The sequence below is a fragment of the Budorcas taxicolor genome, chromosome 4 (assembly GCF_023091745.1).
Source record: "Budorcas taxicolor isolate Tak-1 chromosome 4, Takin1.1, whole genome shotgun sequence".
Taxonomy (NCBI): domain Eukaryota; kingdom Metazoa; phylum Chordata; class Mammalia; order Artiodactyla; family Bovidae; genus Budorcas; species Budorcas taxicolor.
The window spans coordinates 32,449,526-32,476,934 of NC_068913.1; the positions used below are offsets into that span (position 1 = coordinate 32,449,526).

The window sequence follows — 27,409 nt, forward strand, 5'->3', positions numbered from 1 at the left end:
CCTTGCCACGCAGAGAGCAGAGGCAGTCCTGGTACCCCATTTCATTCATGAGACCCCTCACCCCCACTGGTGTGGTCTGATTTCAGTAGTAAATCTCACGGTTCCCAAGGTCTCTGTAATTGTCTCAGTAACATACGGAGTTTGTGCTAACAGAGGCTGTCTAAATCCCCAGTTAAAGAAGGACTTTCATCTAGTAAGTTAGAGATCATAGCATGGCAGAAGAGTCACCTGATTTGCATTCTTGAGAAAGTTAAACCCCTCTTTACCATTAGATTTTGTTTTAATGGAGGTTTGGTTCTAATTAAATCAATGGGTAGATTTTCATTTTCCTTTGTGTGACTAAAGGGTCCATCCAGGTCATTATCCATAATAGTGGACATCTTCTGTACAGGATATTTTTACATTTTTACCTCCTACTGCCAGAAAGTTTCAGTGTACTATGAAAAAGTGACTATTTCAATGGGGAGGGGTATTTTTTTACACCATATTATCGGATACTTTGCTACCTTACTTTAATGTCATAATATTAAAAAATGATAGCTTTACATTTATTGACTCATTTAATCCGTAATTATCTCTGAGATCAATATTATCATTAATGTAATTTCCAAAACCAGTACCTCAGGTCTCAGTTTCCCTCCAACTTTTTAATTTGAAAGTGTTAAAAAATATTTTAAAAGCTTAAAAGGTGGTAGGTAATACATTGTATAACCATGCAGTCTTTTCCTACAGTTATCAATTTTTACAGTTTTACCCAATTTGCTTTATCTTTGGCTGTACATATACACTCCCTCTCAAAGGCAGAGACAAAAATTGTCTACTTTTATTTTTGCTGAATTATCTGAAAGTGAATTGGAGACATTGACAGTTCCTCCCTAAGAACTAGAGTGTTTCCTACATGAACATAATTCCAATAAACATACCAAAGAAACTAATCTTTGTTATAATATTATCGAAACAGTGATTTTTCAAAATTTCCCAGCTACTCTGGGGATTTCCTCTGTGGCTCTTTTTTTTTTTTAATCCAACATCAAAACAAGGACCATGCATCGCACTTACGTATCTCTGTCTTCTCCTTTAATCTAGAATATCTATCCACCTTTTTCTTTCATGATGTGTAGAGTTTTGAAGAGAAGAAGCCAGATATTTCAAAGACTGATATTTGCAAAGTGATTGCAAATTTGGTCCACCTTTCTGTCTCTGTATTAAGTGACATTTTTTTAGGGAAAAAAAAAAAACTATTTCTATTCTTCCTTCCTACTCGTTTTCCTCACTTACTCTCTTTCTTTTTCTTCTCTTCCCCCTTCCTTTTTCTTTTTGGGGAGTGTCATTTTCTATTTGTGGGCTCTTTTTTCTCTTAGTTCAGTGGATTATGAATCATTGCCGACAGTATTCTTTTGCATGCTCAATTTGTCCTAAATTTTGCCAGCAGGAGCGCCTTCCATGTTCCTTTATATTTGCTTTCTAGCTGAGCCAGATGCTTCTGCTCATCTCAGACTTTCCTTCCCCTACACTCCATTCAACCATTTCTCTAAGGAGCCAGGAGTTGTCTAAGGAGTAGTATTTAGAATCCAAGATACGATGCTAGAGTACTCATTGCCACTGGTATGTCATTGCTTCTAGAACCTTTAGTGTCCAGAGTTAGGAAATACATTTCCTTAATTCATATGTGGAAACTGATAAGATATTTTGGATAGAGGAGATTATGAAACACTACTTTCCAACTAAGGAATAAATAGAATACTCTTATTACTTAACCTGCTAAGAACATTTTTTGTTAAAATTCACTGAGCTATTTAAATGCGTAATTATATGTCCACATTTTACAGATAAGAAGGCAAACAACATCCTTAAAATCATATCAGTAAGTGACTAGCTGAATCAAATGCTATTTTAATTCTGAGTTCTAAGTAAGTTTACTGAAAGACTCCTACATCTGTTGAGATCTTAAGAGAAATTAGAAGTAAATTTCTGAAAATTATCATCAGTGAGAATTTTTCCTAGTAGAGAGGAATAAAATGCACAGAAAAACAGAGAATAATTAAATTCATTTATAATTATTTAAAGTGTGCATAACTGAAAATGAGATCTACCAAACTGTGTATTGCATAGCTTGTACATAATGATAGGAAAAGGCAGGAATATTTCTGAAATTTTGTCTGATCCCTGGAAGATAACTTTTGGGAGCCACACCTTCAGATCATACTTTTCCCTCTATTACTTTAGTTGAAAATATTTCTTTTAAAAACTTGATTTTTTTTAAAGTATGATTGATTTATAGTGTTGTGTTAGTTTTAGGTGTACAGCAAAGTGATTCAGTTACACACACATATATATAATAGTTTGCATCTGCCAGCCCCAAACATCCCTCCCAGCCTCTTTCCCCCGTGGCAACCAGTCCGTTCTCTGTGTCTGTGAGTCTATTTCTATTTCATAGATAAGTTCACTTGTGTCCTGTTTTAGATTCCACATGTAAGTGATATCATATGATATTTGTCTTTATCTTTCTGATTTACTTCACTTAGTATAATAATCTCTAAGGTCCATCCATGTTGCTGCAAATGGCATCCTTTCTTTTTTAACAGTTAAGTACTGTTCATTGTGTGTGTGTGTCTGTGTGTGTGTGTGTGTGTGTGTGTATTCACACACTGCATCTTCTTTATCCATTCATCTATGGATGAACGTTTACCTTGTTTCCATTTCTTGTCTGTTGTCAATCATGCTGTTGTGAACATAGGGGTGCATGTATTTTTTTTCAAAATTTAGTGTTTTCCTGGCATATGCCCAGGAGTAGGATTGATGGATCATATGGCAATTCTGTTTTTAGTTTTTTTGAGGAACCTCCATATTATTTTTCATAGTGTTTGAACTCATTTGCATTCCCACCAATAATGTAGAAAGAGTCCCTTTTCTTCATATCCTTGCCAACATTTGCTATTTGTAGACTTTTTGATGATGGCCGTTGTGACTGGTGTGAGGTGGTACTTCACTGTACTTCTGATTTGCATTTCTCTAATAGTTTAGTTGAAAATATTCTACCGTTGTCTCATTCACTCACCTACGTTGGATGAGCTTATTGTCTTCTATCCCTACAATCCCGTCCTTTTATCTCTGGATTCGGTTTGTATGTGTAAACATACAGATTCAGAAGTCATCAATGTACACTGCTGATCTGTAGGTCCTTTTCAACTTCTGCTATTTTCTAGGCCACCATGAATGATAGAAAACCAAAATCTTGCAAACTATAGAGAGGGGCAAACTAGAGAGAGCTCCGAATTCCTATTGTGCTGTATGATGGGATCGCAATGCCAGACTTAGCGTAATAAATAAATAATATCTTCAGAAGCCTGAAAACTTTGACTGCCGTTATAGTTTCTCAACTACAGAGCTGTAGACTTCCTGTGATGTTCCTATAGGAGTGATGTACCTATAAGACTTCTGGAGAAGGAGGAGGTGCAACACAGTTGCCTATATGGAACAGATTTGCAAGCACCACGAGCCAAAGATTCTCTGTTAGTGACCTAGACATTAGCATTAAGATGATGCATTAAGGCATCTGTTGCATTAAGGCAGCTATTTCCTGAGGCAGGGACAGTGATGTGGGTGAACCCATATGTAGGTAAGGAATAAATATATGATGTTTTTACTTGTATGTTGTATGGTAGCAGTGTGTTTCATTTGGCCATATTCAAATCTACAGCATCTTTTAAAAATCATAAGAAAATTTTGCATGAAATAGGGTAGAAGGAATTGCCAATAGCACAGACCTATAGCTCAGTTTTTCCATTGCTGAAGATAATTTGCTGCCTTCTAATGTTTACTAAATTTAACAGTAATTTATACATAGTATTTTCAACTGTCCATATTTAACAATATAGACCCTTTTTTTCTTAACTTCCAGTGCTATATGCTGTGGTTGACTGCTAGCAGAGGTCATTTTGTTTCTTTTTTTGTTTGTTTACCTCCAATCAGTTTCAACTCTTACCACATCTCCTGGTTTGATTGAATTCACTTTCTTTTTTGTGGACATAATTTGTACAACAGCCTCATTTGCTCTTGGGCCTGATGGGCTTTCCCTTTGAGACTTTGGCTACTGCCAGCGAGGGTTAATAAAGTAGCTGTTACCTAAGTGCAAAGCCCATTTCCCCCTTCTGTGGCTTTGTTGAGGCTGCAGCTCCTAGTTAGCCCTGCACAGCCTTCTGCCGCCACAGAGACCAAAGACAGAGGTGGGGAGTTGGGGCAGAATTTCTTAAACCCAACAGAGCACTGCCTGCCCTGCAGGACACTACTGCCTTTAGGAGCTGTGCAGAGAGGCAAAGCCAGGATATGAACCCAGTTCTCCCAGTTACACCAGCTCTATGCTAATGAGTAGCATTGATTGGAAATTTGTTATATGTCAGTTATTAATCTAAGCACTTAATACATGAGAACTCGTTTGCTCCTCAGAGCAACACTAGGAAAAGCATGTCATCATCATTTCCATTGCCAGTTAAGAAACTAGAGGCACAGAGATGTTAACTAACCTGCCCAAGAAAACAGAGTTAAAGGATGGATAAAGATCTGGGCAGTCTGACTTAGAGCTCCATCTCCCTAAATAATCCGCCTCCCTACACCCCACCAAAAATAGCTCTGGATACTGAGACTTCAGTTCTGCCAGCGTGTGTAGAATAAAAAGAGTAGCTAAGGGGTAGGTGTGGCCTTCATTCTGAGTACCTAGCAACCGTATTCCATTATTCCACTGTTCTGTGGCACCCACTGGATGCAACTCGGAGAGCACCAGAAGTGACCTTTCAGTTACCATCATGCAACTGAACTTCAGCTGAAAATCATTCCTCTTTGACCTGAAAAAGTTGTAATAGTTGATAGTTCATAAATCTAGCAATAGTGTGTAGGTAGTCGAATATTTAATAAAACTCCATCATGAAGCTTTATGATTATCAGAGGGAGTCTTTGCTGGGATAATTATTTTGCCTTAATTTCTTTTGATATTAAAAATATGCAGTCTGATTTGCTTAAAACAAGGTATAGCTGTCATTGATCTGGTTGCACTGTCTCTGGTGGCAGCTACATGGATTTGTGATCACTGTTTCTTATTTGATGAGAACTCTTTGAGCAATTATTTTTCATGTCATATTATACAGTTTCTTTCTAGAGACGGCTGTGGGTGCAACCAAGTCATGTTTCATTTTACTGACAAACATTATTTTATTAATATGTTAGAAATATGAATGTAAGTGGTAACATTTTATAAGCTTCAGATTTATACACCTGTACCCAAGGGTGAGATTCCATTTTAGAGCCACCTATTGGCTTCCCAGGTGATGCTCGTGATAAAGAATCTTTCTGCCAAGCAGAAGATGAGGGTTTGATTCCTGGGGCAGGAAGATCCCCTAGAGTAGGAAATGGCACCCCACTGCATTATTCTTGCCTGGAAAATTTCCGTGGGCAGAGGAGCCTGGTGGGCTACAATCCATGGGGCCGTAGACAGTTGGATGCAACTGAGCACACACACCCAGGAACCACATTGTCAGCTATCAGGTCAGAGTTAACGTTCAATCCAGTGAACAGGAGGGACTTGGAAATGGTCCCTATGAAATTTTTGCCTTTTTATTTGTAACTAATTTTTCATTACTAAAAAATCGACACCAATTTTAATCAAGAAAAACCCCAAGCTGTTTTCATAAATAAAGCCTACCCTCTGAAAATAGTTTCAGTGCTCTAGGAAATGACAAACTATACTTCCTTATAAATGCTCGGTAATGGCCTACTTATCCTCTATTATGTTGGGTTTCTAAGTGCTGTTAGTAGTTTCTTTTACATTCTTTTCATTTGGGTAAAAATGGCCATTAAAACAAGTGTATAAAGGGTCATTTTAAAATATTTTCCATTTGAGAAATAGAATGAACCCACTCAACATGTCCCTGAAGTATTGGACCAAGCTGTGTTGAAGGGGGAAGCTTTTGAGTACGTGAATTTCTGCTTTTCAAACCTGGTGCTCAATAAAAGCCTTTCTGTGTTCTTTTTCAGGTATGTGGCCAGTTGGATAGACAGAAGGCGGCATCAGTCAGAAAAGGCCAATTTAACGATTCTTTTTGATAAATACGTTCCTGCCTGCTTGGAAAAGCTGAGAACAAGCTTTAAAACCATCACTTCAATTCCAGAGAGCAGCCTGGTGCAGGTTCGTCTTGGGTCACTCAGTTTCACACACTAGTCCTGATTTGGTTTGATCAAAAAAGAAGTTCTTGCTTGTTCAACATCACGGAGTGGTTTCTGGAAGGGTTAGGTTGCTCCACACCCCCTCAGCCCCCATGTTCCCCTGTGCGTTTGGCAACCCTCTGTCACATGCCTGTCACATGCCTTGACCATTTGGGTTTGTGGTCTGTTTCTCTCACTCGACTGTGAACTAGAGGACTGGAGCCACCTTTTATCATTTGTATATCTCCAGAGATTTCCATAATGCCGAGCACTAGTAGGCGCCAAACATATCATTGGATCATTGTGTTTCTCCCAAATATATTTGCATGAAATAAGAACAGGGTTGTAACAGCTTCATTTATTTTTCTGTTTCCTAAGCAGCTGGCCCAGAGAAGATGCTCAGTGTGTTTTTTGAAAACCGTAAATTCATGCAATTAAAGATTTTGACCAGTGAGTAAGAGAAAGCTACTGAATATCACCTGAACAACCAACCCGTACCCCACCTGGCCTGGCAGACCTCCCATTCTTTCCTCCCTTTCCTTACTACCCCTTCCCCAGAATAGTCCTCAAGTCAGGTCAGTCCAGATAAAGAGTTCATAATATTTCAGGGATAGGTTTTTTTCTGATCCTTGTTGTCAGACAGCTGGTAAGAGTGAAGAGTATGTATGATTTGGTGTCATGACAGCAAATGAAGATGATGCATGGCACACGGAAATGAAGGTTGTGATCTTAATCTCAGTGTGAGGAAAAGCGATCCCCCAGCCTTTACAAGTATAAAACTTCACAAAAGGTTTACAGTTAGAAACCTTTATTTGTTTCTCTTTAGGAGCAAAATTGGTTTTGAAGTACTTTGTTACTGTGAAGTTACTATGGTACAGAATTTGACGCTAAATTAGAAAGTCACAAGCATAATAAGGGAAAGTTCAGGTTTTTGGATAATTTGCACACCAATTAAGTAAACGATAGTCTTCACCAGTAATTATCTGAGGTATAATTTATTTCTGAAAGCAGGTCTGAATTTATTCATAATGAATTAATTATGTGGTTAGCCTAATTAGACTTCCTCTGGTGTAATACTTGCAAAAAGCAAGTATCGTGTTCTTTCTCAAGTTGACTTGTATATTTGTGTTTCTCTGTGGTGTGAACTTTTTCATTTAAGAGTAGTGTGAAAATAGGTCAGTAGGAATTAATATGATTTTTGCTCTCACTTCCTCTTTTTGTACTATTCAGAAATGACATTTTATCCTTAACTCCTTTCTGGCTGCTATTGCGTAAAGTCATCTCTTTGCTGTGATTGTTTATAAGGAAAAAATTAAAGAAAAAATTGAGTGTACAAGAGAATTGCTTAAAAAGATTATTTTTTACGGTAATTGAGTTGAAGAGGGCATGGCAACCTACTCCAGTGTTCTTGCCTGGAGGATCCCCATGGACAGAGGAGCCTGGCAGGGTTTCCCTGGTGGCTCAGGTGGTAAAGAATCTGTGTGCACTGCAGGAGACCCAGGTTCAATCCCTAGGTCAGGAAGATCCCCTGGAGAAGGAAATGGCAACCCACTCCAGTATTCTTGCCTGGAGAATTCCATGGACAGAGGAGTCTGGCAGGCTGCAGTCCATGGGGTCACAAAGAGTGGGACATGACTGAGCAATTAACGCATACACACACCCTGTGCTATACATTAAGACCTTGCTGTTTATCCATTCTACATATACTAGCTTGCATCAGCTAACCCTAAACTCCAATCTATCCCTCCCCGCCTTGGCAACCACAAGTCTGTCCCCTGTGCCCATGAATCTGTCTCCACTTCATAGATAAGTTCATGTGTGTAGTATTTTAGATTCCACCTGTAAGTGAGACCATATATTTGCCTTTCTTTGTCTAACTTCACTTAGTACAATAACCTCTAGGTCCATCCATGTAGTTGTAAACGGTATTATTTCATTCTTTTAAAAGGCCACTTTAAGAAATTAGTGTACTATGTTTTCCAGTATATGAAGCTTTCTTGCTTTGCGTTTGTTAAGATGTTTAAACTGTTTCAGAATATACACCAAGGTGTGATTATATTAATTGCTGATGCAGAGCTTAAAATGTTTTCCAAGTACTGTGTTTGGGAGAAAATAGAAAAATTGTATGAGTTATTAGCATGTTCAGATCGGTGGATGATATCATTTTGACACCTTTCAGTCTTTTTCATTTTGATTTTAACAGTTGCTTAGACCAACATGCCTTCTACTCAGGAATAGAAAAGTCTCAGGGTTTTACATGATTTTTCTTGACAGTAATTTGGTGAATTTTATTTGATTAGAAGATGATTTTAAAGTAGCAAACATGGCACAATATAAAATAATGGAAATCAAGAGAGAGATTGAGAAAATGACAGGTTGTAAAGCAACTGTCCTCCAATAAAGTTTTTTTTTTTTTCCTAACAAAAATGTGACAGGTGCTCAACTAATTAAATTTTCAAAAACACTTCCAAATTACGCCAGGACCAGTTTTCCGTATTACCCTTTTCCGTGCCTCTCAGGACTGGGAGGGAGAGACACACACATGACTTGCTTTGTTACAGCTTTCCCTGCTGTGTGCGTGATGTTGATTAACATCCACCACTGGCTCCGAAAACTGGGGGAAGGGTCTCATGAGTTTTGAGGGTCTGTGACAGTGTTAGTTCGTGACAATCATTTTTGTGCTAGCTATAAGAACATGTTCATTATGGTTATTATTTCTCATGAGAAAGGCCTTAGCAGCAGCCATGTTCCCTTTGTTACTGACCTCCGTTGCCCTGGACATGGAGTGAATTTCAGACCAGTGGAGCCCTTTCACATGGAGGATCTGAAGAGCAAGTTCCTGAATAGTATTTCTTCCAGAGTTAGATTTAGTCTCACGTCCAAAACATGCCGCAAGCTAAGGGCAGCCAGTCTGACTTTCTAAATTTATGACAACAGGTGGGGGAAACAGCTGCCAGAGAATGAAGGGAAAGTGGGTTATCTAAATGTCTGCTCGAGGGCAGTAGTTACATATCCCTTCCACCTAGTGCCTTCGTTCCCAGTGATGATGTAGGGCAACACATGCTGGAGAGAAAAATGCCTTTAGTTTGTTTTTAAGTGAGAATGTGGGTTATAGAGTCCTGTGTATAGAAGGACTCACTACTTGAAAAGATAGCACAGTTGTATCCCCCTTGCTCTTTTTTTAATGTGTATTTCTCTTTGTTAAAGTGATTATTAATTGAAGAATTTATGATAATAAGGTTTTTTTGATAGTTTGTTGTTACATAGAAGATAAGTTTGGTTAAAAGTGGCCAAGGGGTTCCACTGCCAACTCAGAAACCCAAGGCAGTCATTTATGTGTCTCCCAGGATAGCACATTACAGAGCTGGGAAAAATCATAAAATCTTTTAAGGGTACAGAGGATTTATTCCTAAGTCCTGTCACTGTTATTAAAAAAAAAAATTGTTGCCCTGAAAGAATGGCTTTTTCTTTTCTTTAGACTATTTGTACTCTTCTGGAATGTTTATTGACTCCTGAAAATGTACCTTCTGACAGCCCAAAGGAAGTTTATGAAGTCTATTTTGTCTTTGCTTGTATCTGGGCATTCGGAGGCACTCTGCTACAAGATCAGGTATGTGTAGAAATAGTTTACAGAACCAGTTTTATTTGGAGAAAAATATTATTATATCTTGATCCCTGTGAGTTTGGGGGTTTGGGGTATGTCATTATCATAAAGCTACCCTACTAGCCCTATTCCCTTCTAAGCTTGTACATTGTCAGGCAAGCTCATTCAGGCTGGCGGTGCTTTCCTTGGCTGACAAGGCCAGGTCCATGGTCTTCCACCAGATCTCTCTTCTGAGCTCAAGGTTCCACGTCAACACCAGCAGTGTCTCAATGTGCCCGAGACAGGGTGCTTCATCTGCCCCTCACCTGTCTGTGCTCTTCCTCTCCCACCTTTTCCTCAGTGATACAGTTCTCCCAGTTGCTCTGGTTCAGAGCCTGGGAGACATCATTGTTACATCTACATCCTGTGGGCATCAGCTCCTTTCAGAAGGTAGCTGGCACGTCTGTCCCCGTGTCTCTATCCCTACAGCCTTAATTTAGGAGTGTATCAGCTTTAGCTTGCTGTGACCTATCACATTGTTTTGGCTCAGGCTGCTGTAACAAAATATCATGCTCTGGGTGTCTTAAACAGCAGAAATTTACTTTCTGTCAGTTCTGGAGGCTACAAGTCCAGGGTCAAGGTGCCAGGATGGTCAAGTTCTAGTGAGGACCTTCTTCATGCCTTGCAGACAGATGCCTTTTTCTGTGTCTTCACATGGCAGAGAGAAAGATAAAATGCTTTCTTGAGTCTTTTCGTGTAAAGGTACTAATCCCAACATGAGGCCCTCAGGCCCTCATCTCAATATAAATACCTCCCAAAGGGCCCATCTCCAAATCCTACCACACTGGGGATTAAGGCTGCAGCATGTGATTTTGGTGAGGAGACAGTTCAATCCATAGCACATAATAGCCTGCTCATTGGTTTCCAGATCTCCACTCCTCTTACTTCTGCCTAGTCTTACACATTCCCTAGGGTAGTCCTCATGAGCTATAATCAACCCCAGGCTGCTTCCTTTTTGCTGTCCTTTCCTTTGGCCTAAAGCAAGGCTATCACACCGATACAACATTCCTAGCATGGTCTGTGACTTCTGATTTCTTTTCGGTAAATTCTAAGAACGTGCATAGACACATGCAGGCGTGTGCACACACACACATTGCTTAGACTTGTCAAAGTACACAGTAGGAGTTTTTCACCTTTAAAAATTTACACATCTAATCCCTTCTTGGCACGTCTGTGTATAGATTTTCTCATGTCATCTTTACAGTAATTCAAGGTATCATCACTATGCAGGTAAAGTAAAACTCAGACAAAGTAACTTGACTGACAGCTGATGACAATATCTGGATTCCCACTCATGTATGTCTGTCTCCAAGGGCCATCCGTGGTGCCTCAGGATCTCTCAGGGCCATAAGTGCTTCCACGGGCACCCCTGAATCTTTGAATTAGAAATAGATGGCGTAATCTTCCAGGTTTCCCTAAAATATTTCCAGATATAAGTATTGTTGTTGTTCAGTCACTCAGGCATTTGACTCTTTGCTACCCCATGGACTGCAGCATGCTAGGCCTCCCTCTCCTTTACTGCCTCCCAGAGTCTGCTTAAACTCATGTCCATTAAGTCGGTGATGCCATCCAACCGTCTCATCATCTGTTACCGCCTGCTTCTCCTGCCTTCGATCTTTCCCAGCATTAGGGTCTTTTCCAATGAGTTAGCACATCCCATCAGGTGGCCAAAGTATTGGAGTTTCAGCTTCAGCATCAGTCCCTCCAATGAATATTCAGAGTTGATTTCCTTTGGGTTGACTGATTGGATCTCCTTGTAGTCCAAGGAACTCCCAGGAGTCTTCTCTAGCACCAGAGTTCAAAGGAATCCATTCTTTGGCTCTTGGTCTTCTTTACAGTCCAACTCTCACATCCATACATGACCACTGGAAAAACCATAGCTTTGACTAGATGGACCTTTGTAGGCAAAGTAATGTCTCTGCTTTTTAATATGCTGTCTAGGTTGTTCATAGCTTTTATTGCAGGGAGCAAACATCTTTTAACTTTATGGCTGCAGTCACCATTCACAGTGATTGTGGAGGACAAGAAAATAAAGTTTGTCACTGTTTCCATTTTTTTCCCCATCTGTTTGCCATGAACTGATGGGACCAGATGCCATGATCTTAGCTTTTTGAATGTTGAGTTTTAGCCAGGTTTTTCACTCTCCTCTTTCACCTCATCAATAGACTCTTTAGTTCTTCTTTGCTTTCTGCAAAGAAACAGATGGATGACATCATAAGGATGTGATAAGCAGACATCATAAGGGTGATGTCATCTGCGTATCTGAGATTATTGATATTTCTCCCAGAAATCTTGATTCCAGCTTGTGCTTCATCCAGCCCAGGATTTTGCATGATGTCCTCTGCATATAAGTTAAATAATCAGGGTGATTATATACAGCCTTGATGTACTCTTTTCCCAATTTTGAATCAGTCTGTTGTTCCATGACCAGTTTTAACTGTTGCTTCTTGAGCTGCGTACAGGTTTCTAAGGAGGTAGGTATAGTGGTCTGGTATTCCCATAAGAATTTTCCACAGTTGTTGTGATCCACACAGTCAAAGGCTTTAGCATAGTCATTGAAGCAGAAGTAGATGTTTTGCTGAAATTCCCTTGCTTTTTCTAATGATCCAACAGATGTTGGCAATTTAATTTCTGGTTTCTCTGCCTTTTTAAAATCCAGCTTGTACATCTGGAAGTTCTCGGTTCACACACTGTTGAAGCCTAGCTGTTGTAGGGTTTTGAGCATTACTTTGCTAGTATGTGAAATGAGTGCAATTGTATGATAGTTTGAACATTCTTTGTCATTGTCCTTCTTTGTGATTGGAATGCAAACTGACCTTTTCCAATCCTGTGGCCACTGCTGGCTTTTCCAAATGTGCTGATATATTGAGGGCAGCACTATAACAGCATCATCTTTTAGAATTTAAAATAGCTCAGCTGGAATTCTGTCACCTCCACTAACTTTGTTCATGGTGAAACTTCCTAAGGCCTACTTGACTTCATGCTCCAGGATATCTGGCTCTAGGTGAGTAACCACACCATTGTGGTTATCCAGGTCTTTAAGACCTTTTTGTAGAGTTCTTCTGTGTATTCTTGCCACCTCTTCTTAATGTCTTCTGCTTCTGTTAAGTCCATACTGTTTCTGTCCTTTATTGTGCCCATCTTAACATGAAATTTTGCCTTGGTATCTCTAATTTTCTTAAAGATATCTCTGGTCTTTTCCATTCTGTTGTTTTCCTCTATTTCTTTGCACTGATCACTGAGGAAGGCTTTCTTATCTCTCCTTGCTATTCTTTGGAACTCTGCATTTACATGGGTATATCTTTCCTTTTTTCCATTGCCTTTTGCTTCTCTTCTTTTCCCAGCTATTTGTAAGGTCTCCTCAGACAACCATTTTGCCTTTTTGCATTTCTTTTTCTTGGGGATGGTTTTGATCATCGCCTCCTGTTCAGTGTTATGAACCTCCATGCATAGTTCTTCAGGCACTCTTTGTTAGATCTAATCCCTTGAAAATTCCACTGTATAATCATAAGGGATTTGATTTAGGTCATACCTAAATGGCCTAGTGGTCTGAATTTTGCAATAAGGAGTTCATGATCTGAGCCACAGTCAGCTCCTGGTCTTGTTTTTGCTTACTGTGTAGAGCTTCTCCATCTTTGGCTGCAAAGAATATAACCAATCTGATCTCAGTATTGACCATCTGGTGGTGTCCATGTGTAGAGGTGTCCCTTGTTTTGTTGGAGGAGAGCGTTTGCTATGACCAGTGCGTTCTCTTGGCAAAACTCTGTTAGCGTTTGCCCTGCTTCATTTTGTACTCCAAGGCTAAACTTGCCTGTTCCTCCAAATATCTCTTGACTTCCTACTTTTTCATTCCAGCCCACATGGTGTTTTTTTTTTTTTTTTCACAATTAGTTCTAGACAGTCTTGTAGATCTTCAGAGAACCACTCAACTTCATCTTCTTCAGCATTACTGGTTGGGGCATACACTTGTATTACTGTGATGTTGAATGGTTTGCCTTGGAAACAAACCAAGATTATTCTGTCATTTTTGAGATCACATTTCGGACTGTTTTGTTGACTATGAGGGCTACTTCATTTCTTCTAAGGGATTCTTGTCCACGGTAGTAGATATAATGGTTATATGAATTAAATTCACCCATTCCCGTCCATTTTATTTCACTGATTCCTAAAATGTCAATGTTCACTCTTGCCATCTCCTGTTTGGCTACTTCCAATTTACCTTGATTCATGGACCTAACATTCCAGGTTACTATGCAATATTGTTCTTTACAATATTTGACTTTCAACTCCAGTCACATCCACAACTGGGCATTGTTTCGCTTTTGCTTCTGCCTCTTCATTTCTTTTGGAACTATTGCTCCACTCTTTTCCAGTAGCATGTTGGACAGCTACCAGCCTGGGGAATTCATCTTTCAGTGTCCTTTCTTTTTGCCTTTTCTTGTTGTTCATGGGGCTCTCAAGGTAAGAATGCTGAAGTGGTTTGCCATTCCCTTCTCCAGTGGGCCATGTTTGGGAATTAAAAACAGAAGGTATTACCACCAAGAGTAACCCAAATTTGTTGGTTTAGTCACAGTAGGTTCTAAAATCCATGGTTGCTATGACCTGTGGGCCAGTTCTGCTGCTTGTCACTAAGTTACTGTACTTTATATCTGTAAATGAATTTGGCATTTGCTTGGCCTCCTAAGTCTCATTTTGACCCTTCTCAGAACCCACATTTCTTCAGTAATCTCCAAGTACTTTTTCTAAAGAATAATAGCCTCTCTTGCCCGAGTTAAGAGTGTTATGTGGCTTCACATGGTTTATCTCAAAGGCAAAATTTACACATACGGATTCCTCTCCATGGAGGCCACATGCAAAGTATTCTTGTCTACCCCCAAACCTCATGACTTTTGTCCTTTTTCCAATGTTCTCCACAGAGTGTTTCCTTTTCCAGGGCTGTACAACCAAGTAAAATTGCATGAGAACGATGTTGACAACTGAGATTTTTCTGCTCCTCATCATGACGGCTCACCTTCCTCCCAACTTGACCCTCTTTTCATCTTTGCAGTTTCCAGACTTGACAGCCTTCCAAGCCAGCTAGTCAAACCAGGAGCTGAGCATCACGTGGTCCCCTTCCTGTCCCAGACACTCTCCACAATTAGTATTCGACATCATTATCTTTAAATTTTCAAAACTGCTTTAACTACACAGCATTCAAAAGAGAGATTATGAAGCTGGAAACATGAATGAAGCAGATCCAAGAAATAATCTTAAGAATAGCCATTTAGTCATCAGAGTTGGGTGCCTTCTATGTATATATGTCAGGGAAAGAGTTTAGGGTTTCTAATAGGCTAGCTTATTGAATCTTAAAAAATTATCCTGTCTATATAGTTACAGCTATTCTTCTTTTACAAAAAAGGAACTGAAACTTAGATGTTAGCCTCCTTGGAGACACGTGGCTAATGTCTGAGGCAACTTCAGACTGTAGCTGACTGACTCAGACCTGTGTTCTTAACCCCGGCTGTTGCAAACACCTTCCAAAATTGGTCCCTGTCATCCCTCCCAGAGCCTCCTGTAAAGAGCTGCTATCATTCCCCACTTGACTTCTGAAGTAATCTCCTCACTGGTCTTTCTGATTCTGTACTTGCCCTATCCATTATGTGCTCAGCAGCCAGAGTGGATTCTTTAATGTAAATTGGATTATATGATACACTCCAGAATTTACAACACTTGAATGGATTCCTGTTGCTTTTAAGATAAAAATTTTAAATTTCATTTACAAGGCCTTTGGCTTTGGCCCAGACTATCTCTCCCCACTTTTTCCTCAGCCGCTCCCTCCCCTCCAGCTGCACTGGCCAGTTTCTGGAATGCAGGTTCTTTCCTATGATAAGATCTTAGCACTTGTTGACGTCTTCCTGGAATGTTCTGCTCCTTAATTGGTGCCTGTTCTCAGAGATGATTCATTGTACATCCAGTTAAAATAGATGCCCTCATTACTCTCATTTCCAGCAAAGTTGGCTTTCAAGATACCTATTTATTTATTTCTGTGTTCCTTCACCTCTGCTTCCATCATACTTCCCCTTCATTTCCCCCATAAGCTCTGTGAGGGCAGAAACCCCGTTTGTTTTCTTCCCCACTACGGGAACAAATGCATTTTAGTGAGTGAATGAATGATCAAAGACTTGTCATCAAAATGACTCTGCTGACATTGTGGTTAGGTGAAGCAAATTTTATTGTAAAGTGGAAATCTCATGTGCATCTCATGTGCCTACAAAGAATGGTACCAGATAAGGAATTTTTTTTTTGAATGAACTTGGTTTCTGACCAACTTCTATAGGATGATTAAAAAGAAAAAATCCTATGACGCCAATCTGAAGATAACTGAAACGGATCTAAATATGTGAGTAGTGGTCTGTAGGAATATGCGCTCCGCTTGTTGGGAAGGTTGGTGGGCTCAGCTCTCCCTGCTAAGGCTGAGCACACCTCTCAGCCCTAACTGCACCCTCCTACCGTCCAGCCATCCTATCCATCTCTACTTATGTGTCTGATGAGCCTGACACAAAAAGTGGGCTGTAGTCCATGGACATAAAGACGCCAAAGGAAAAGTAACTTGAAGAATTTTCCTGCAGCAAAATGGGAGTTGAAGTCTTAGATACACGTAGGGTTGGTGAATGTGGTGAACACACGGTGTTTTTAGAGAGCTCCGAGGCTTTGTCTGGTCATCCCATATACCCGAGGGGCTGTTAGTTGCTAGCACACAGTTGGAATTTCCCCGTCTCCATTTTATAACTGCTAATCTAGCAGCAGAGGGCTTCTACCTGCCATCATAGAAACAAGCGCCTTCTAGCAAGGAGAACCTGTTTCCTACTCCATTATCTTTTCTGGAAGATTCTCTCACAGGACAGGAATCCGTGGAGTTTCAGCTCAACTACTGAGTTGAAAACCAAGTCCGTTCTTTCCCTTCCCTCGTGGCAGAGCTTCTCAGATTTCAAATTTCAAAGACCAGCAAAATTTCATTAATGATTTGAAGAAATGAAATAGGGTTACCAACTGTTTGTTTTCCTAAATAAGGGCATTTATTTTTAAATGACCATTTATTATCACCACAGCTTTATAAAGGAAAGGATATTTTTAACACCCTAAGTTCTACGAAGGCTATAAGCTCAGATAAAGAACAGTGTCTAAGTCAGTAATGTTACTAGTTTTTTGAAGTATTCATTTGTTCCCACTTTCCCCATTTTACTATCAACTGAGGGAGACGTTGGTAGAAATAAACACTAGTGTTTGCTAACCACTGTCTTATAGCAGGGTGACCTGTGTGATAGCTTGTTATTAAACTGAATAACCTCAGAGTCATCTAAGGTTCACCTAAACTTACCTTGCTTTTTTAAGTTAATAATTACTGCCAAAAATTTGTACCTGATGCACGTATGGCAGTTACAGCTTTCAGCCTCAGTGGTATTGTCACTCATTATAACTTCCTTCTAATTATTTATTTTTCTTTATTTATTTATTCAGTCCTGTTTGTAATTGTGAACTGTTTGCTGAAAACACTGTGTGATCAGCTGCACTTGCAGTGGCTTTGTATGTGTTCAAAATTACCTGTAAGTTTGCAAGAAGAATTTCTCTTGTTCTCCGTAGCTTACCGGTTGTCAAGCTGAATTCAGTCAGTGGTGGCATAAAGAGATGAAAGCAGTGAAGTTTCCATCCCAGGGAACAATTTTTGATTATTACCTGGACCACAAAAGTAAGAAATTTTTGCCTTGGGCTGATAAAATCCCCCAGTTTACTATGGATCCAGAAATACCTTTGCAGGTAGGTGTGGGGAACACCGTGATCTTCAACCACATGATGCTGGCTTGAGCCTCGTTTGTTTTTATGCCATCTTTCTTTTCCTGCCTGATGGATGATTTCCTGTTGGTATGGTCAGCATATAACATAATTCCTTGGAAAGAAGAATCTGTTATAGGAATGACTAGGAAGATGATAGGAATGACTAGGAAGATGGTTATATTTCTACAATTTCTTTTTTTTCATTTCAACTTAATTCTGTGGTAACAGCTTTCTTTAGATTTTCCTAGAAATTGTGTGATTTTATAAAAATTGAAGGCATGTTTTTATTAGTTCAGTGAGGTTCAGTGAGTCTTATTTCTGACCTTACTTTACATTTCTTAAGCAGTACTTTTCACATAGAACTTCTTTCCTTTACCCCTGAAGCCATAAAATGAATGTTTCATCTTCCTATTCAAAGATGTATATTTCAATTTCACAAGGCAACTCACAAATCTAGATGAATCTTTATTGTTTTCTTAACTGTTTCTTTTTATAAATTTTCCTACATTTTTATATGTCAAGTTATCTGTTAACCATTTTCTAATTCTTCTTCAATCTGTTTTGCTTTTCATTGTGTTTCTTTCTCAAAATCACCTCATATCGATTGGCTTTGGAACTTATTTCAAGTCGTGCCCTATACAATGCATATAAGTGATTGCCACGCTAATTAGGAGGCAGTTACTGTGAAATAAAAGAAAATTCAATGTATGAATTTCCTGGAATTGAGGTAACAAAGTACCACAGATGTGGCTTCAACAACAGAAATGTGTTGTCTCACAGTTTTGGAGGCTAGAAGCTGAAAATAGAGGTGTTGACGGGGTTGGTTCCTTCTGAGGAATCTCTCCTAGATTCTGGAGATTCACTGGCAGTCTTGGTGTCCTTGCTTTGAGGCGGCATTAGTCAGATCCTCACGTGATAGCATTTTCCCATGTGTATTCTGTGTATTCACATTTTCCTTTATACCAGTCACTTTGAATTTGGAGCCCACTCTGTATCAGCATGCTTAAGACACCCTAACAAACTGCCGCAGAATTGGTGGCTTAAACGTCAGAAATTCATCTTTCTCAGGCTAAGATTTGGTTTCCCCTGCAGCCTCTGTCCTTGGCTTGAGATGGTCTCCTCTTGCTGTGCCCCCTATGATCCTTTCTGTGTGTACACACATTCCCTGGACACCATCCTGAAGTGTGTTCAAGTTTCCTCCTTGGACAAGAACACCAGCTGGATTGGATTAGGTAGGCCTCACTTAATCATCTCTTTAAAGACCTTATCTCCAAATACAGTCACATTTCTGAGCTACTGGAGTTAGAGCTTCAATAGTTGAATTTTGGGAGGACACAATTCATCCTATAACCATGAGGAAACTCATCATTTTGCAAACAAGAAACTCAGAGGTAGGAAGGCCCTGAAACTGATGAGTTCTGTGACTTGGTGATAACACTACGGATTCGGATCTTCCTGCCTTAGCACTGGCCTTGTTTAAAGACTGGTATCTCCTCAATCCAAGATAACTCTAGAGGTCCCAGGAGTTAGAAGGAAGCAAGATATGGAGAAAGAAGGCTTCTGTACTTTTTACTAAGTGGGTAGAAACTTTTTCCAGAAGCCCCAGAGCAGACTTCCTTCTGCATCCATTTTTCCAGGGGCCATGTGCTGCCCCTACCCTAGTCTCAGGCCCAGGTGATGAGGTTACCTTAATTATGAAAGTCTGCTCCATCCGCTTTATAGATTTTAACATCTCTGTTTTAGCTCAGCCTGTCTAGACCTCAGCCACCTAACAATATTATCCAGCTAGCTGAGAGCTGAGGACTTGTAGTTAACCAAAAGAAACACACAAAAAGTGATATCACAAGGTTGATGCATCTTATCAGGGATGTATTTTATTCAACAGAGAACCTGTCAGGACCTCCTAGTCTTACTTTATACACAATTGCACCAAATGTGGTTTTGATTAAAAGCTTCTTAACATGTTAGAGGGAAACCATGTTGAGTTGATAATAATAGCAAATACTAACATGACATTATAATATGTCAGGCCCTTTTCTAAATGCTTTATTTCCATAGATTAATCCTTCTGACAATCTTCTAATTCTCTTTTAGAAAGGACTGTTACTAGCCTTTTTATATATGGAGAAATGGGGTACTTGGACATCAGCTAATGTGTGTATGGTCCGTGCTCTGAGGAGCATTCTGTGCAGTAGGTAAGACAGGACTCAGGCTCTAGACAGATTGGGTTTAAATCCAAGTACCACCACGTATGCCTCTGGCCAATTTGTTAATGTTCTCTAAGCTTTAGCTCCATCATCTCTGAAATGTAAATGATAACAAAACTCTCCTCCTAGGTTTGTTATGAGTATCATATGATATAACACGGGTAAACGGCTCAGCATACTACCTCTCACATACTCAGCTCTCAGTAGGTATTAATTATCGATATTAATGTGTGGAGAAAAGAGCCAATATTAATAGCCAATTAAATAGCAAATGCGACATCTAGCAACAAGAAAGGAAAAAAACATGTTACAGAATTCAGTGGTGATTTTAAAGTCATCTGGGACTGTTCAGTGTAGCACAAAAGAGTCTTGTGTCTTTCAACAGGTCCTGAGAGGGGCACTGAATTCAGGTGAAGTTCTAGAATGAATGCTCGTTATCACGAATTTGATCTTGAATGGTCTATAAAATACTGATCTGTGGTCAGTGTATGTGAACCATGCAGGGAAGAACTTTATCCATTACAGAGTTTGTGTGTTTTTCTTACGAGCTGTATAAATCCTGCAGATAGTTTTTTTTAATCCCCTTTTTAATTTGCCCCCTCCCCAGTGTAAGACCTTTTCAGCTCTCCTTGGTGCCTGGGCAGGCTTCTGTTTCCAGTGTGTCTACATCTGCTTTCCCTTTCCCTGAGCTCACACAGTGTATTCGTTTCTGTTCCCTCCGTTGGCTTCGTATTTATTTGTATTCTTTTTATTGTATTTCTGTAAGCCACCTCAATTTTTTCATAAAACAATCTAGTATATAAATAAATAACTAATTTTCACAACAGAAGCATTACTATAAAAATTTTTAACAGAACAATGTACAATAAGTACCACCCATGCTTTGGACTTGTGAATATTTCGCATAATGTTTGTTTCTTCCAAGCTGGTCTCTCCTTGCGCTGAACTCCTTTAGAGTGAATTGTGCCTAGTCATTTTGCACATCAGTCATTAATCTTACTGGGTGAAGAAATTGCTACCAATTTTTGTTTATACATATCTTGGCCTTTCACATGTTTCATCATGTCCTAAAGATTGGTGGGCAGTTTCTTAAGCATTCACTGCATTCCTTTATACCTAACCCAAGGTTAGGCAAAGTATAGGTATTTCCATGGTAGGAAGCCTTGGGTGCTAGCTCTTAATTGGAAAAAATAAATCAGTTCCTTCTGCTATGGCATTTTGACAACACTACCCAGTTTCTTTTCTCAAGCTATGGTGTCTGAATTGACCATTCAAAATGAAACATTAAGTGGTATCTCTCCTACTGGCTGTCAACTAGAACTAAGAATGCATTTGGTCTCAGTTCTAAAATGACTGTATGTTGGTGTAGGTACAAAATTTTGGCTGTTTTTCCCCACCAGAGAGCCCTGGTTCACACATCAGAGACAACTCGTCTTCGATATTTTGTGGAGTTGCTGCTCGAGAAAGGACAGCCGTTGATGCTGGTAGGAAACGCTGGAGTAGGAAAAACAGTCTTTTTAGGTGACATGCTGGCAGGTCTCTCTGAGGCTTATGTAGTATCCCGTGTGCCTTTCAACTACTACACAACGTCAGCAGCACTGCAGCGTAAGTGTTCCTTCTTTAATACTCCAGAAACAAGATCAGATACTATCAGAGCCAGGACATGCAGCCCAAAGAGATGATTCCTTTTTCTTAGACATTTCGCTTAGAATGAATTTTTATTTTTCACCATTCTGGCTAAATATGCTTTGTTTAAATATTGTTATTTTGGCTTTTTATATCCCTCCTGGCTTTACTTGGGTTATTACTCTATAGAATAGAAAGAATTTACATCAGCAGTTCCATTGCTTTGCCTCTGAACCATTTGGTTAGCTTTAATCAATTTCATGGAGCCCTAGCGACAAAAGAATATGCTCAAGGAAGAATATACTGGTTACCTCTGCAAGCACAGGGTTGATTTAGTGAGGAATTCATTCAGACTGTACTGATGAAATGACAGGCCACCAGTTGTTAGTTAAATCTTAGAACTGTAAGAATAATTTCTAGCTGTTGAATACATGCATCAGTGTAATCAAAAGAACCACATAGATCTGGGGCATTTTGAGTTTGGAAGGGCAAACAGACTAGACATGAGAAGTAGAGAAGAACTAGTATAAAGAGCTGAGAGCAGTGTCTGTCACTGTCCAGCAGAGCGGTGGGGTTGTGTCCCGTGAGGGCAGCAGTTGCTGTTGTCCCCTGCTTTATGAAACCTGTTGCCCGGAGCATGGTCTCTCTGTTGTGTGCATTGTTGCCGGTTCCTTAGCCCTATCAGTAGAGATGAACCACCTGTTTTCTTATCACTTAAATCAGGAATGATTGTGCTGTAATCTCTTTCTTAATCAAGTTTGTCTTCCTCATCTTTGTGAGTGGAAAAGTTAAAAAAAAAACTGACCTGGAAGGTTTTCATTCATTTCTTCAGTGAATATGTATCATTTATCTACTTTATCCCCAGACACTGTGTATAATACATGCTTTTCATTGTGGACACAGAAGAAGGGATCACTTTATCACTTGTAAATGGAAGATTAGGGCTGCAATTCAATAGTTGAACGAAGTTCAGCTTGCTGATTCTTGGAAGGGTTACAAGCATGAATAGATTTAGACATTGCCTATTAGCATGAGGAATAGAAAGAGCTAGTGTACTCTAAAGAAAGGATTTCAGACCTTTGAGATGGGATGGTGTATAGGCAAAACGGGAACTTAGGCTAGAAGAATCAGCTTAAGCAAAGACATGAAAGAGAAATTTGTGGGACACATTCATTTAATTGAATCTCTAAGTTGATCAAAGCATAGTGATCAGATAGAAGATAGGGCAAAGGCTGGAGTGGCAGGTGGAATGCCCAGTTGCCTAGTTTGCTGAAGACTGGGAAGGTTTCTGAGATAAGGGACTTTTAGTGCTATAACTGGGATCATCCCAGGCAACCAGGGATGGCTGGTCACTGAGATTGTAGCTAACATGCAAGTGGAAAAGAACATATTTCATATGGTAGGCAGTGGTGAACCATTGATGGGGAGCAAGGGGTTGACAAGATGCAGGCTCTACTTTGGGCTTTCCTGGTGGCTCAGTGGTAAAGAATCTGCCTGCAGTGCAGGAGACCCAGGTTTGATCCTTGGGTCAGGAAGATCCCCTGGAGAAGGAAATGGCAACCCACTCCAATATTCTTGCCTGGAAAATTCCATGAACAGAGGCGTCTGACCCTACAGTCCATGGGTTTGCAAAAGATTTGGACATGACTTAGTGACTAAACCACCACCACAACAGGCTCTACCTTAACAGGAGAAGTCTATGGTGGAGAGACCAGTCTCCTTGAGCAACGTGTTAGCTGAATGAAATGGTACCCTGGACTAGAGCTTTAGAAGGAAAGACAAAAGGAGGAGACGTGAGGTGCCATTTACAGGCTGTGCTTAGACAAATCAGGGACCAGGAAGGAAAGATTAAATTCAGCCTTTGCATCTGGCTGATTGGGAGTGTTAATCCTGTTGGTAGGAGCACAGAAGGCTAAAAAGAAGTGATGGGTCGTGAGTGGGGAAGAGGTATGGAAAATTGAGTTTGGGAACAGGCATATTTGATGTTGGCCAAACAGACAGTTGTCAGTGGCTAACAGGAACTGATGTTCAGCAACCATTTGGAAATGTAGATATGCTGCTTGGAAGAAGGGTTTGTTAATTAATTTGTTACATATTTTTTTACTTCATTCATTCCTATTTTCATTTAACAAGTTACTTGCTGTAGGTGTTACGAGGCATACAGAAATGAAAATGAGAGTTCTTGTCCTCCGGCTATTTATACTTCATTCAGAGAGTAGGCACGTGACTAGATACTGCATCTCAGGTCCATACTGTCAAGATTTTCTGTATTTGTGATGTCCTCTCAAAACCATATCAACACCAAGTCAGATAGGCAAGTGAAGAAATGTAACTTGATGTATACACAGGATAATGCCTGCATATAGTATCCTCTTATACTTCTGTACTGCATGGCCCAAGAAGAGAGATGTGAGAAATTCTTGACTGTCCTTAGACTCTAGTACGAGGAAGATAAAGAGGGACTTATTGACGGGTTCTGGTGGACTGGCAGTGGTTCATGAATGACGGTAGGTATGGGGGGGAAGGTGTGAAGGTCAGCAGCGAAGGTGTTGTCTCAGATGTGATGGTCAGTGTGCCCAATCCTGCAGCTGCAGACTCTGGGAAAGGAGTCAGGGTGAGCTCCAGGAGAGTATTACATAGAAGGAGATGAACAGAAACAGGTTTCTGGGATTAACCTGCAGAAAGGTGATACTAAAGCCACAGAGTGGATGAAACGGGCAGAGGATGAGGAAAAATAAGAAAAAGGAACTAATGTTCTATTTTGTGTTTATATATAAACAGAAGTTTACATTTTTATTTGATTGGTGGACAGAATTATATATTGGTTTCAGGAATTCTTGAGAAACCTCTAGAGAAGAAAGCTGGTCGTAACTATGGTCCAGGAGGAAATAAAAAGTTGGTTTATTTTATTGATGACATGAATATTCCTGCAGTGGACTCGTACGGCACTGTCCAGCCCCACACTCTGATTCGACAGCATATTGATTATGGACACTGGTAAGCGATTCTCTGTTTCATTTTCTCCTGAAATCTAATTATTATTACTATGGATAAAATTTTTTAAATAGAATCACCCCAGTTTCTTCCTCTTCTGAGAAGCATCTTCTGTGATACTTTTTTGGGTTTCAGTTTGCTTCCCCAATTGCTGATCTTAAATGGAATAGATTTTCTTTGCATCATTGGAAGAACTGGATTGAAAAGTAACTCAGAAATGTAAACTCTCCAGTTAAAGCTTAAGGTCCTTAATATATTAACTCACACTCAGTTACTTAGGAGAAGCTTGACATTTTCTGTAAGATGTAAACATCTGGTAATGTCTGGGCATCCCAGTTGACAGTCCCTGATGTTAAGTAGGGGAGAGCCCCTGGTCTCGCTATGAGTATTTTTAACCAGACTCACGTGAATCAATAAGCAGCAATAATACCTATTGATTTAGCTCCACGTGTTGATTCTGGCATCAAAGGAGCCATGTAGTTTTCAGCTTTCCAAGCTTTAGTTTTTATCTCTCAGATAGGCTAACAAGTTCAACATCACAGAGTGATTATAAAGATCAAAGAAAACAATTTATGCTGAAGTCCTTTATGAACTGGTGGGATTTGTTGTTATTTTCACCTTTGGGATTTAAGGTACTTTTTTCTGTCTTGCAGGTATGACAGACAGAAAGTGATGCTTAAAGAAATCCACAGCTGTCAGTATGTTGCCTGCATGAATCCAATGGTGGGCAGTTTCACCATCAATCCCAGACTACAGGTAGGGTGTCAGTACTCACACATGGTTGATCTTGATTCTTAGTGCTTTGGGGGTGAAGATTAGGATGTATAGTTCTATTGTACATTTGGTGAAGCATGGAAGCTTATTTTAATTAATAGAATTTTTAAGGCAGTTTTTGGTTTATGAAAAAATGAGCTGAATGTACAGAGTTCCCATATATTTCCTCGCACCCTGTAACTCATCTACAAACACCTTGCATTAGTGTGCTGCCTCTATTACAATTGATGAGCCAATATTTATAAATTATTAAGTGAATTGTAAAGTTTATGTCAGGGTTCGTTTTTTGTGTTACATATCCTGTGGCTTTTGGCAAATGTACAGCTACAGGTATCTGTTATTAAAGTATCACACAGAGTAGTTCACTATCCTAAAAATCCCCTGGGCTCCACCTAGTCAGCCCTCCCTACCCCCGAATCCCTGGCCACCATTCATCCTTTTCCTGTCTCTATAGTGTTGCCTTTTCCAGTTGTCTCCTGTAGTTAGAATCATATAGTATGTGGCCTTTTCAGACTGGCTTCTTTCCGTTAGCTTAAATATGCATTTAAGGTTCCTCCATGGCTTTTCATGTCTTGATAGCTCATTTGTTTTTATCACTGAATAATACTCATTGTCTGGATGTTCCTAGTTTGTTTATCCATTTACTTATTTAAGGATGCTTTAGGAGGTATTAAGAAGAGGTGGCAAGAACACATAGAAGAACTGTACAAAAAAAGATCATAATAACCTGGAAACCACAATGGTGTGATCACTCACCTAGAGTCAGACATCCTGGAATGCAAAGTTAGCTGGGCCTTAGGAAGCATAGCTATGAACAAAGCTAGTGGAGATGATAGAATTCCAGCTGAGCTATTTCAAATTCTAAGGTGCTGCATTCAATATGCCAGCAAATTTGGAAAGCTCAGCAGTGGCCACAGGAGTGGAAAAGGTCAGTTTTTATTCCAATCCCAAAGAAGGGCAGTGCCAAAGAATGCTCAAACTACTGCACAGTTGCACTCATTTCACATGCTAGCAAAGCAGTTCTCAAAATCCTCCAAGCTAGGTTTCAACAGTATGTGAACCAAGAGCTTCCAGATGTACAAGCTGGATTTAGAAAAGGTAGAGGAACCAGAGATCAAATTGCCAACAACTATCGCTAAGGGTCGGACACAACTGAGCAACTTCACTTTCACTTTTCACTTTCATGCATGGAGAAGGAAATGGCAACCCACTCCAGTGTTCTTGCCTGGAGAATCCCAGGGACAGGGGAGCCTGGTGGGCTGCCGTCTATGGGGTCGCACAGAGTTGGACACGACTGAAGCGACTTAGCAGCAGCAGCAGCATTGGATCACATAAAAAGCAAGAGAGTTCCAGAAAAACATCTACTTCTGCTTCATTGACTACTCTAAAGCCTTTGACTCTGTGGATCATAGCAAATTGTGGAAAATTCTTCAAGAGATGGGAAAAGCAGACCACCTGACCTTCCTCTTGAGAAACCTGTATGCAGGTCAGGAAGCAACAGTTAGAACTGGACATGGAACTACAGACTGATTCCAAATTGGGAAAGGAGTACATAGAGGCTATATCTTGTCACCCTGCTTATTTAACTTATATGCAGAGGACATCATGTGAAATACTGGGCTGGATGAAGCAGAAGCTGGAGTCAAGATTGCCAGGAGAAATATCAGTAACCTCAGATATGCATATGACACCACACTTATTGCAGAAAGCAAAGAGGAACTAAAGAACCTCTTGATGAAAGTGAAAGAGGAGAGTGAAAAAGTTGGCTTAAAGCTCAACATTCAGAAAACTAAGATCATGGCATTCGGTCCCATCACTTCATGACAAATATATGGGGAAACAGTGACAGATTTTATTTTCTTCAAAATAAAGAGCTCCAAAATTACTGCAGGCAGTGACTGCAGCCATAAAATTAAAAGATGCTTGCCTCTTGGAAGAAAAGCTATGACAAACCTAGGCAGAATGTTAAAAAGCAGAGGCTTTACTTTTACTTTACTTTTTCGACAAAGATCCGTCTAGTCAAAGCTGTAGTTTTTCCAGTAGTCATGTCTGGATGTCAGAGTTGGACCATATAAAAGGCTGAGCACGGAAGAATTGATGCTTTTTAGCTGTGGTGTTGGAGAAGACTCTTGAGAGTCCCCTAGACTGCAAGGAGATC

General features: G+C 39.9%; 1 protein-coding gene across 1 annotated transcript in view; it reads left to right on the top strand.

Annotated features, from left to right (window-relative positions):
* The window catches only part of DNAH11 (dynein axonemal heavy chain 11), a 355,953-nt gene that overhangs the window by 154,309 nt on the left and 174,235 nt on the right, over positions 1 to 27,409 (top strand). Inside the window, exons 43-48 of the mRNA XM_052639247.1 lie at positions 6,028 to 6,178; positions 9,674 to 9,805; positions 17,459 to 17,636; positions 21,262 to 21,462; positions 24,315 to 24,480; positions 25,131 to 25,233. Coding sequence (XP_052495207.1) covers positions 6,028 to 6,178; positions 9,674 to 9,805; positions 17,459 to 17,636; positions 21,262 to 21,462; positions 24,315 to 24,480; positions 25,131 to 25,233 — 931 coding nt within the window. The remainder of the gene's footprint in view (positions 1 to 6,027; positions 6,179 to 9,673; positions 9,806 to 17,458; positions 17,637 to 21,261; positions 21,463 to 24,314; positions 24,481 to 25,130; positions 25,234 to 27,409) is intronic.